Source organism: Acipenser ruthenus, chromosome 7, assembly GCF_902713425.1.
Source record: "Acipenser ruthenus chromosome 7, fAciRut3.2 maternal haplotype, whole genome shotgun sequence".
In the NCBI taxonomy this organism is placed as follows: Eukaryota; Metazoa; Chordata; class Actinopteri; order Acipenseriformes; family Acipenseridae; genus Acipenser; species Acipenser ruthenus.
This window is the reverse complement of record NC_081195.1, coordinates 317,501-329,780: the sequence shown is the minus strand read 5'-3', so window position 1 is coordinate 329,780 and position 12,280 is coordinate 317,501. Positions and strand designations below refer to the sequence as shown.

General features: G+C 49.1%; 1 protein-coding gene across 1 annotated transcript in view; it reads right to left on the bottom strand.

Annotated features, from left to right (window-relative positions):
- Positions 1–1,364: 1,364 nt before the first annotated feature.
- The window catches only part of LOC117415991 (peroxisome proliferator-activated receptor gamma coactivator-related protein 1-like), a 16,696-nt gene continuing 5,780 nt past the window's right edge, over positions 1,365–12,280 (bottom strand). Inside the window, exons 5-14 of the mRNA XM_059025991.1 lie at positions 9,523–11,953; positions 9,218–9,271; positions 8,522–8,582; positions 7,911–7,978; positions 6,966–7,575; positions 3,972–4,172; positions 3,698–3,785; positions 3,285–3,406; positions 2,872–3,023; positions 1,365–1,847 (exon numbers count right to left, since the gene is read on the bottom strand). Coding sequence (XP_058881974.1) covers positions 1,747–1,847; positions 2,872–3,023; positions 3,285–3,406; positions 3,698–3,785; positions 3,972–4,172; positions 6,966–7,575; positions 7,911–7,978; positions 8,522–8,582; positions 9,218–9,271; positions 9,523–11,953 — 3,888 coding nt within the window. The 3' untranslated portion in view covers positions 1,365–1,746. The remainder of the gene's footprint in view (positions 1,848–2,871; positions 3,024–3,284; positions 3,407–3,697; positions 3,786–3,971; positions 4,173–6,965; positions 7,576–7,910; positions 7,979–8,521; positions 8,583–9,217; positions 9,272–9,522; positions 11,954–12,280) is intronic.

Sequence of the window (12,280 nt, the reverse complement as noted above, 5' to 3'; positions counted from 1 at the left end):
CGATACCCCTTGAATACCAGGACAGAGACAGTGTGATACCCCTTGAATACCAGCAGACAGTGCGATACCCCTTGAATACCAGCACAGAGACAGTGTAATACCTCTTGAATACCAGCACAGAGACAGTGTGATACCCCTTGAATACCAGCAGACAGTGCGATACCCCTTGAATACCAGCACAGAGACAGTGCGATACCCCTTGAATACCAGCAGACAGTGCGATACCCCTTGAATACCAGCACAGAGACAGTGCGATACCCCTTGAATACCAGGACGGAGACAGTGCGATACCCCTTGAATACCAGCAGACAGTGCGTTACCCCTTGAATACCAGCAGAGACAGTGCGATACCCCTTGAATACCAGCACAGAGACAGTGCGATACCCCTTGAATACCAGCACAGAGACAGTGCGATACCCCTTGAATACCAGCACAGAGACAGTGCGATACCCCTTGAATACCAGGACAGAGACAGTGCGATACCCCTTGAATACCAGGACAGAGACAGTGTGATACCCCTTGAATACCAGCACAGAGACATATAAATCACTTCATGTGTTCTGTAGTGTGGAGGGGGCTCAGAAACTACTAATAAATATAAAAAGTGGTGGTGCAAGACTCTGCAGCTCCAATCTTAAACTGCAGTCCTCTTTAGATGCCCTGCAGGATTCAAAGATGTCACAATGTCAAATCCAAGTGTTCTTGCTCTTTATCACTCTTCACCCCCAAAAGCACATTTGCAGTGGAATCCATAACCTGGTTTCATATCGTGTTAAATCACAAGAGAATCTGCTGGTATTCATTTTCACAGACATGACGCTTCATTCCAGGAAACGAGTTTCACCAGAAGTCCTGTACCAGGGAGTGCTCTGCTGGGGTTGTCTTGCAGTAACTCAGGCCAGGAGGAAGCTGAACAGAGGCAACTCCATTAAATAGTTTGAACAGCGCTTTGTCCAGGTAGCAGGACATTACATTGGGGACGGGGGACGCAAGTTAGACCAAATTTGGTATTTACCAAGTACTGCTTGTTTTAAAGAGTGCAGAGATGACATTTTCACTTCTACAGTTAAACGATGCGTGTGGCCAGGCTGACTCAGATGGGCTCTACTGCACTGCTGTGTAAAAAACAAACCTCGACGTGCTTTTAAACACAAAACCACACCAGAGACGCCAACCTCTTGGTCTTAAACACCACTTACCCAAATTCAAAGAAACCACGCATTGCCATTCCTTATTATATACCCCTCTATACATAATGTTGATGTGTTGAATTGTCATTAGATCGCTCTGATTCTGAAAGGTGGATGTTTGTTACCCCCCCCCCCCCAAAAAAAAAAAACAAAAAAAAACACAACTGTACAAGATTTTTATTTAGGTTTTGCCAGAATTTATTAAATACTTTTTATTACAATTTTTCCCTCCCAAAACATTTCAAAGGAAAAACATTACATTTCATTTTTGAGTTTACTTTTTTTTTGTCATTTTTGTTTTTAAACAGTTCAAATACTTTAAATACTGCTTCTTTAAAAAACACTCAGATTTCATATTTATACATTTTACCACATTCCATTATTTATTTATTTTTTTTAATTAGTTTTACAAAACCACACTTCCATAGAAGGAGCCGGCTTGTAAAAAGGAAAGAAAAAGAAAACAAAAAAAGCAGCTGTAGGTATCAGGCAGTCAGCAGCTCTGAGGTAATTCTCTCTCGCTCTCTCTCCACACTCGATGGGCTCAATATTGGGGTTACCTCCGCAAACTCTTCTGGGCCTGTTTCAGTAAAGTGTCGAAGTCTAGTGCATCAAACTTGCTTCTTGCAGGAGTGGATTCATAGTCACGATTGGAATCTGAGAGAGAGAGAGGAGAGAGAAGAGAGGGAGAGGGAGAGAGAGAGAGATTAGAAGAAAAACAGACAGAATCTTTTGGCACGAGCATGGCAGCTCCAAGATACACAGGAAAGGAAAAGGAATATGAAAGCGTATTCAGTGGACTGGGGCAGATTTATTTAGCATCGTGGAAACAAGGAAGGGTGCACTGAATGAAGTGAACACAGACAGGCTGGGTGCTGTCCTCACTCTCAACAGTATCATGAAACTCAAAGTGCAACACATATCCAGCCAGCCTCCCCCCAGATCTGCATACTCGCACACACACATCCATTCAGCCAGCCTCCTCCAGATCTGCATGCTCACACACATCCAGCCAGCCTCCTCCAGATCTGCATGCTCACACACACATCCATTCAGCCAGCCTCCTTCAGATCAGCATAGCTCACACAGCCAGCCTCCTCCAGATCTGCATGCTCACACATCCAGCCAGCCTCCTCCAGATCTGCATGCTCACACACATCCAGCCACCCTCCTCCAGATCTGCATGCTCACACACAGCCAGCCTCCTCCAGATCTGCATGCTCACACACAGCCAGCCTCCTCCAGATCTGCATGCTCACACACATCCAGCCAGCCTCCTCCAGATCTGCATAGCTCACACACAGCCAGCCTCCTCCAGATCTGCATAGCTCACACACAGCCAGCCTCCTCCAGATCTGCATGCTCACACACATCCAGCCAGCCTCCTCCAGATCTGCATGCTCACACACATCCAGCCAGCCTCCTCGAGATCTGCATGCTCACACACATCCAGCCAGCCTCTTCCAGATCTGCATGCTCACACACAGCCAGCCTCCTCCAGATCTGCATGCTCACACACATCCAGCCAGCCTCCTCCAGATCTGCATGCTCACACACATCCAGCCAGCCTGCTCCAGATCTGCATAGCTCACACAGCCAGCCTCCTCCAGATCTGCATGCTCACACACATCCAGCCAGCCTCCTCCAGATCCGCATAGCTCACACATCCAGCCAGACTCACCCAGATCTGCGTAGCTCATTTTGCAGAACTGCCGGCGCCCCCCGAAGCAGAGGTCAAAGGGCAGTTCATCCGGCTGGCGGAGTTTCTGCCCGTTTTCAATAGCAGCAAACGCATTGTCCGTGTGTCGGTACGTAACAAAGCCGTAATTATCCCTGGAGGGGAAAAATAAATAAATACAAACAAAAAAACAAATGTTCTGTTCATGGGGATAACCTTGGCAGATGCAGGCAATCAGCTTACTTGACAGACAGCACTAATGGCTTGCTAAAGGACTAGATCTGGGTAAAGGAAGGTGTAACCATCCCTTCAACATGCAGAGGACCTGACTGGCAGGACTGTTTGAGATCAGGGATAGACTGACCCAGCTAAAGAGACCGGAGGGCAAGGTGCAGCATGATAATCCACCCACTCACCCCTCCTCTCTGAAGTGCAGGGCGCACTCCTCGATCTCCCCGTACGTAGAGAAGCGCTCCCTCAGCTCCTTCCTCGTCATGCCACTGCGGATCTTTCCCACGTAGACAACCCGCCTCTCCTCCTGACAGGAGCAAAGAGAAGACCCTGGGTGAGCATGTTGCTGAGCTCAGATAATTACACAAGATCCATTAGAATGCAAATCACGCTCATTCCCTCTCAAGACGGTCAATAGATTAGAAGGCAGCCCCTAGCAGAGCCCTCGAGATCCCCAGACAGACCTTGCAGACAGAGCCCTTGAGATCTCCAGACAGACCTAGCCCGCCCACGGGACTGAGCCCTTGCTATAGGTGCTTCAGAAGCACTTGGCAGTGCCAGGACCTGCTTGCTAGGAAGCTCCGAGCAGGCTACTCACAATGGCCTTCTCCTTGCGCTGATTCCTCAACTCCTGCCTGTGGACGCGATCTCTTGAATTATCATAACTGTAACAGTCATAGTCGGATCTGCAGAGAGAAACAGCGGCACTATAAAAACCAGCAAGAGTTCTTACAGGATACAGGAACAACCTACATACATCTATCACTGCTGTAACCCACAGAGCACCTCTCCATCCCCACTAAACATCTCTTTAAAACGAGGTGCTGTATTTCAGAGTCCAGCTAAGCGAGCCCCAGCTGCAGACTGCTTACCTGCCGCGGCTGTCCCTCCTCCTGCTGCAGGGAGAGGGGGAGCGGCTCCAGGATCCAGAGCGGGAGCGTGCCGAGGAGCTGGAGCGGCTCCAGGATCCAGAGCGGGAGCTGCAGTACGAGTGCGGTCTCCTCCGCTGCCTGGAGTGAGAGGGGGAGCTGGAGCTGGAGCTGGAGCTGCTTCGGGAACACCGGGATCTGTACCTGCAGACACACAGACTGGATTAGGAGAGCACAGGTATGTCTTCAGAGTCAGGCTGGACTCTTAACTGGAAATAAACAACATCACGTTTCCACCGGTCACAACTGACACAGGGATTCACAGGTCAGTGCTGGTCTACACGATCTGTTTTTACTTCAAAATCAGGGGTGGGGGGGTTAATAACTGTTCAATTCTAGGGCTGCAGCGAAGGGTATATTTTGACCTTCGAAGGTTCGGAACACATTACCGAAGGAAGGTTCCAACCTTCCATGGGACCATAGCTACTTATTTATATTTGATTGAAATACCTATTTTACAGGTAATACATATAAATGGAATAAAACCCACATGTAGCTTAAAAATATATTACAGTAAGCTTGCATTGCAGCAGCAAAGCTTTATTCAACATCACCGTTCCAAGCAGGTTATCACATTTTACTATTACTAAAAACAAGGGGTGCAACAATTAAATCGATACATCGATTATTGATCATCTGTCCTTAAATGTTACCGAGCTTCGACTACATTTTGGTGAATCGCTGCATCGAATTAGTACCCAGTTTGAAGTCTCCTTGAGTGCGTGTGCGCTGCTTCTAGTGCTAGTACGGTAGATTACCGCGTTGCTAGGATACACACTTCAGGACTACATCACATGTTTAAGACAAAATCAGAAGCAGGCCAAGTATCCACTTTTTTTTTTTTTTTTTTTTTAATTATACGGTTTTGTTTTGTTTTTATCTATTAAATCTACCAATTCCCTTTTGTTTCAAAGCATGTTGTGTTTGGATTATATGGCAATATTCTAAAAAAAGCTGAATTTAGTACGATAGTTACCTTAGGTCAGGGTTTGTGAGATTCATTCAAATGCTTTGCTTTTGGACATAAAATGTAAACAGTATTGAACAACTATAATTCAGAAATTCTGTTTATAGTATTTATTATTATTATAATGTTAATCTGATTTAAATAGAAGTCATGCCTTTCTGTTTAATTATTAGGCACAGTGGTGTTTTTAGTTATGAGATCTGTTAAAAATAATTAACGTTTATTTTGAAAAATAAAACATTAATGCATCAATTATTGATAAATGTCTCTGATAATCGAATAAGAAATTAGGATGCCGATTGCACCTCTAATAAAAATAATCCTAATAATAATAATAATAATATGAAGTTACGCATGTCAAGTGACCCCGTGATACATCAATCACTTTTAACAAAAAGATCCCGAACAGAGGGGTTGAGAGACATTTCTTTCAACACAGCTTACGAGCTGGAGGGAACACGACGGTGCTCAGTTTTCTAATTAAGCGTGTGCTAGCGTTTATTAACCCTTTGCGGTCCATTTATTAAATGTGCGTCAGGCACGTCAGGTCTAATTAATTTTCACACGCGCAGTTAATTTTAGATGCGCTGTTTAAAAGTATTTTTTTTCCACAGTCAAACGGGTTTAAAAGGCCCTGCATATCAACAAAGCACTCACTAGGCATCTCCAGCCCCGCCCCACCCTTTCGTTCACTATCGCTTTCATCTATGTAAGAAATAAATAATAATAATAATAATTAGTCGTACATACCGATCAATCATCTCCGGATCACTCGTTTTATCACCAAACTCCTCAATAATGTGATCCAAGTCATTATTTTATTGCTATAACATCTCAAAAAAGCTCTGCAAATGTCCGTGTTCTCTGTGCGCTGATTCACAGGCAGCCAGCTTGTTTACTATGACCGCCCCGTTATCTGATACCAGGGCCATGTATGACTATTCATGAGATACGCCTTTTTTTATTTTTATTTTTTTTTACTTGTCTCGGCTCCTGTCGCTCCCACTCGGCAATTGAATGGTTTTCTCGGCTTTTCCGGAGAAAAAACGACAAGAAACCCGTTTTTTTCGTTGCTATAATGATGTCGGACCCAGTCCGACAAAGGACCTGAGAGGAATAATTGCAATGTCGGACCCAGTCCGACAATGGACCGCAAAGGGTTAAATGTGTTAGCGTGGATTCAGCGTGTTTGTTTATTTTGTATGTTTCAAACATATTCTACCAGAGTACTTCTCTTCCACAGTCACTAGGTATTCAGGACATCTTTTACTGAAGCACTACAACCGCTATAGGTACCCCCCAGTGCTTTGGATACTATACCCTGCTCCATACACAGCAGCAGCGCCATATACAGTTGTGTACGTATGACGATTTGGTAGTGGATTTTAATACAACTTTTGTTTACGTAATCTGCATTATATAAATCAAAAAATCGAATTTTGCATGCGAGTGACATTTAATGTGTGATATATAGTATACAGAGTCAAAACGGTTTCTGTTGAGAAGAAAAAAAGTGAGTGAATGCCACCTGACAAACCTTTGAAGGTTTAAAACTACCTTCGAATTCCTGGCCAGCGAACAAACCTTTGAAGGTTTAAAACTACCTTCGAATTCCTGGCCAGCGAACAAACCTTCGTGCACAGCCTTGTACAATTCCAATTTTAAAATCAATTCCTTCGAAGAAACTGGAATTTATATTTTACAGACAATTGTTGTGGTCGTTCAACAGCTTTCATTGGAAGCCAATTTAGAATTGACTAACAGTGGCTTCAATTGACGTAATCTGTCTCCACTGTGAGAAGCTCATTTTAACAGAACACTGCCAATTGCGATTTTGATGAATGATGCTTTGGAATTGATTAAAAGGGAATTGAAGAGGAATTGACCCAGACCCTGACTTCAATCTCAGGTACAATCAGGTCAGGTGATGCTGAAGCTCAGACACACACACTAAGCCAGGGGCCTCTTACCTTCTCCGTCTCTTGGTCAGTGGAGAGCTGGACCTGGACCCAGACGAATCGGACTCGGAGGAGCTGGATGAGCGTGTGCGGGATCTTCTCCTCGCCCTTCCCCTCTCGCTCTTCTCTGGGCTGTAGTAACGAAAGCGTCTGCTGCTAGAGAACTCTGTGCTGTCCCGGGATGCAGTGTCAGCCTCCAGCCTGCAGGGGGAGGAATCTGGGGACAGCAGGACTGAGCCTGACAGAGTCCTGTGATCCAGCGGCTGGACGGCACATTTTCTAGGGCAGCCTGCAGGAGCACGCTGCTCTATAGGCTTGATTGTAATGCTGCTCTGCTGCTTCACATTCCAGCGCCTTCCCTTCTCCGCGCAGGCGGGCTCCGTCCCAGGCAGGCAGTAATCGTGATCTGCGAAGGAAGGGTTCTCACTGTGCAGGCTGGGAGCCGGGCTGCTGGGGAGCTTGGTGCGAGTCTTGCTGTGGGGCAGAGGCTTTGGGTCGATGATCTGGATGGCCTTGGCAGGGGACAGCTTGGGTCCCTCGGGCAGTTTGGGTTTCCTCAGCAGGGAAACAGGAGCCAGGGGCTTCCACATGTGATGGGGAGGTGTGGCAGGAGGGGTCAGACCTGGCGTGAAATGAATCAATCAATAGAGAGAAAAGTTCAGCCTTTCAAACTCTGCTCAGGGAGACAGAGGAGGTCTTATAATGAGCTTTACATGTGGAAATCGAGCGCTCCCTCACGGTAAGGACGTGACCCGATCACTAACATTTACACAGAACCAACCCAACAGCAACGATACAGAGTCCAGCAGTGTGGCAATTCTGAAACAGACTGCTGCAGTGGCACAGGAGTACGTTTTTAAAAAAACTGGGGTGAACAGCACAGAAGTCTAGTATACAGTATCAGCAGAACATGCATTCCTAACGAAGTGACAGGCGGACTGACCGCCCCTTACTCACCGGCAGTGCTGGCCAGGTCCGGTCCGCGCACGCGATCCAACATCTTCCTGTCCACCTGGGGCTCAGAGCTGGAAACAAGCACCAGCCTTGTTATATCAGCCACTGCAGCAGAAGCCGCTAGTGGAGCACACAGCACCACATTCTCTCTAGCACATGCACAGTACTGCTGGTAGGGAGTGACTGTAATTGAGGCTTTTAACCACACTCTTGCACAGAAGCAGAAACATCTTCTATTTGAACCAGGACAGCGGAAGGCTACGTTTAACACTGAACTGTGGCATTTCCTTTTTTCTGCAAGTCCACTATTAAAAGGATGGAGACTACACTGGGATCCACAGTCCAGTGCTTTTCGGCTGTCAGACGAGAAGTCCACAGCTAACCACCGAACTGCTTCCCAAACATGAGCTGCCAGTACATTCGTACCACCTTGGGTCAGGGTTACTGGATTTGTTTTCACAAACCCCACCACAACCCAGTCCTACACGCTGCACACCTCAGCAGACCCAAGTCAGATTTAGCTGTGCTGGCTACGGTAGGTCCTGGCCACCCCGGTACTAGACCAGCCCGTGCTGTAGGGTAACTCCTGCTTTCATCTCTCCCTCATTACTCACCCCGAGTTTCCTACAGCTGCTGCTCTGCCAGAGACCTCCGGCACACAGTGCTGCTCTTTGGCTGGAAAGAAAGGGAAGGAGTTAAACTCACTGTGGCGTGGGGGGATGGAAGGGCAACAGACTTCCTTGACATGCTTAAAGAAGCATTTAGCAAAAGAGGGTTTGGGCAAGCGGGCCGACATATTTGCATGTAAATGCCCACTGACACTTAATCATACAACGCTACAGATAGGCTCAGACAGCCGTCTGTGCAGTCGCACACACAGCTATTTCCACACAGACATTTAAACAACACCGACCCAAACTAGTGTGGCCAGACTTCACTATGCCAGCAAATGAAGAGTTAAAAGGAATTTGCCGACGGGACAGAATTCCAACAGTTTAGCCACCGTAAGCACATCAACAGCTGCTGGGACCCACACAGCAGCTTCTCTTAAAGGGACAGCACAAGTTAGGGGCCGAGCAGAATTACATGCCAAGCTTCAGCCAACCCAGCAGAGCCAGGCTCAGATCACCAGCTGCCTCCGCACACTACAGAAGAGCACGATGAGCTCCTGCGAATGCAGCCGGCTTAGAGCCCACAATTCCAGTTCGCTTTTCTCTTCCGTCGGTATAATTCGGGGAAAACCCAAACCACTGCACCCCTATTACAGATAACTCCTGCGTTTAAAAACTCGAAAATGCACCAACACTTACCTTGAGTCTCTTCAAACTGTTCTAGCAAGCTTGTCAGGTCAGAGGCCTGAATACCTTTAAAAAAACAAAAGCAATCCATGTGTCAGCACCAAACAGAGCTTTACTGAAAGCCATGTGATCTAGTGAAGAGCTGCCGATGCAATGGAGGTGAGGGAGCAAGTCCAGGAAAATATCCTGAAATATCCATGGACCATGCAAGACTGAGTGGACAGGTCAGACCCAGGGTTTCTCTCATAGAGAAAGTAACAGAAGTGGTTTAGATTACCACTTACCTCACACACCAGAAAGATGTGCAGATCACTCACCTATTTCACTAGTAAAGGCTTGAATGAGATCTTCAGTGGGACTCTTCACCACTGCAGTAAGTGGCTGGGCTATAGCTGGTCTCAGTGGAGCAGAATCCACACTGGCAGTTTTCTTCTGGGCTGGGGGGCATGGCGTAGGAAGCCTTGATCCCTGGGCTGGGGGGCATGGCGTAGGAAGCCTTGATCCCTGGGCTGGGGGGCATGGCGTAGGAAGCCTTGATCCCTGGGCTGGGGGGCATGGCGTAGGAAGCCTTGATCCCTGGGCTGGGGGGCATGGCGTAGGAAGCCTTGATCCCTGGGCTGGGGGGCATGGCGTAGGAAGCCTTGATCCCTGGGCTGGGGGGTATGGCGTGGGAAGCCTTGAGCCCGGCTGCCTGTGTTCCACAGTGTTAAGGGATGTCAGTGCGGCTCTTCCCCCAGGTGCTCTGGCTGCAGGGACTCCAGTCTCAGGTTGCTGAACTGGAGCCTTCGGTAAACTGGGTCTGGGTCGTGGCTGATTGACTCCCGCAGCGGTCTGGGTCGCTGGTTCGCAGTGAACTTGAATGCTGTTCGGACGAGCCATTGCCTTAGGGAGCTGCTGGGGACTCACGATTGACTGGCTGTCAGACGTAATTTGTGGTTTATGGAAAGATGCTACGGAGGTGGCATTCAGGAGTAGTGGTGTCCTCCCATCACACTGCACATCCCGTTCAATAGGAGGCAACGTGGAGTTCTGGGGGGCATAAAACAGCAGGCTTTGGCCATTGGCTGTAGTGGGATTCTGTAAAGCATCACTGGCAGCAGCAACATTCAAAGCAGCGGCAGACGCAACAGGCAGGGCTGTTCCAGCTCGGGGGCGGCAGCGAGGATCTACAGGGGAAGGTCCTAAGCCTGGCACGGCATGTTTTGTCAGGTGGATGGCAGGCCTGCTCGGGGCCACTCTCATGCCTGGCGGAACCAGCAGGGCCTCGGGTGTTGGAGGAGCCCCGGGCCCCATTGGGTGCCAGGCAGACCCCGTCTTTGTGGGTGGCTGGTCTGTTTTTCTCTGGGCGGTTGGCGCAGGCTCTGGTAAGCAGGGGATGGGCGGCAGCTCCCTGGGGAGCTCCGGCAGGGTGGGCCACTTCATGCTCTGGTCCTGGACCTTCTCCACAGGCGCAGGCTTCTTCTTCTGCCGGAGGAGCCGGTACTGCTCCAGGCTGAGCATTCTCGGTTTAGGATCCTTCTGTTCCTGGATTGAGGATCCTCCTGTCAGGGTTGCCTCTGATTCTGGGGGGCTGCTTTCCCCCTGTGGGGGGGTAGATGAGCTTGGACCCTCTGGCTCCTGTACTGCTGCGCTGGTCACAGCAGAGCTGGGTGTTGTCACAAGCCCTGGGCTGGGCTGCGGCGCCGCAGGTAACCCTCGCTGTCTGTGGGTTTTGACCTCGGTCAGTGTCTGTGAAACAGCACAACTTTTTTTGGTGCTCCTTGGCTTTGCTGCCACACGCGCAGTGTTAGCTTTTAATGCCATCTCTCCAGTTTTAGCTCGGCACCGGGTCTGGACACACCTTTCCCGGGTGGACTGCAATCCGGAACTCTCAAGTTGGCGAGCCAGAAAATGTGATTCTTTGAGGGCAGCGGCACCAGAAGTAACAGATTGTGTAGGAGGAGGCTGGCAAACATCGATGACCTCTTCCTCCTCCCCCACCTCCTCTCTCAGGCGGCTCTTCGGTTTGTCCTCCCGAACCCCTCCCCCTGGACCTGCTCTGCTCTTCCGTTTCTTCCTCCGACTGGATGCTCGTCTTTCCGGGCTCTGGCCCTTTGATCTTTCCTCGGCAACCTTCTCTTCAACTTCGACGCCAGCGCCAACTTCTGGCTGTGTGTCCTGCTTGGGATGAGCCTCTATCCCAGGAGCCTCTGAGCTCTGACATTCCTCTTCTGGGTGAGCCGATTGTTCCATCGACTCTGCCAAACCGTCTCCTGAATCCTCCACCAGAATTCCAAGCTCTGGAAAGCCAGCAATGAGACCTCCCTGCTGCTCTCCCTCCACGATCTCCAGCACCAGCCCTCCGTTGGCAATTATTTGCTCACTCTCTTCGTCTCCTGGCTCCAGGCATACAGTCAGGCAGTAGGGGTGCATGTACTTGACCAGGTCATTGATGGTGAAGCTCTGTGGATTCACCACGCACTCTGAGCTGGCCTCGAAGGTCAAGGGGATCCCCAGCTGTGCTCCAGCAGGCGAGGAGGGGTCCCCGTCACTCTCTGAAGACCCCTGGGCAGGGCTGCTGGCCTCTCCCTCCTCCTCCTCTCCGTCGCTCCTCTGCAGGGCTGTGTTCTTGGTTTCCACACTGAAGTGGCCCCTAGTCACAGCTCCGCGGGGTGCAGTCCTTGCTTTCCCATGTGGACCATCAGCCCGGGGCTTCCCAAATCCTTCCAGGAAGGACTCCCATTGTCTGTCAGGAGCTCCACTCTCCACCTGGGAAAAAACAAAGTGGAAGAACAAATATCCCTCGACATTGCAGATGTCAGGAGCAAACCTAAACTCCCGGGACGTGGAGTAACTTCTTGCACTACATGTTAATGCAAGGTTTCCTCATTAAACCACAGGACAGAACGAATCACAGTGAGAGGACTGTCTTCAGCAATCTCTTCTACATTTACATTTGCAGGAAATCTGCATGATTAACTGGAATCATTAAATGCTGTTAGCGAAGAGTAAAAGGGGTAATGTCAGCTCTGATTTTACAGAGCCAGTGTCTTTCCAGGATTCCTCCTGGTCCTTCACGCCCAGTACTTGCGGCTC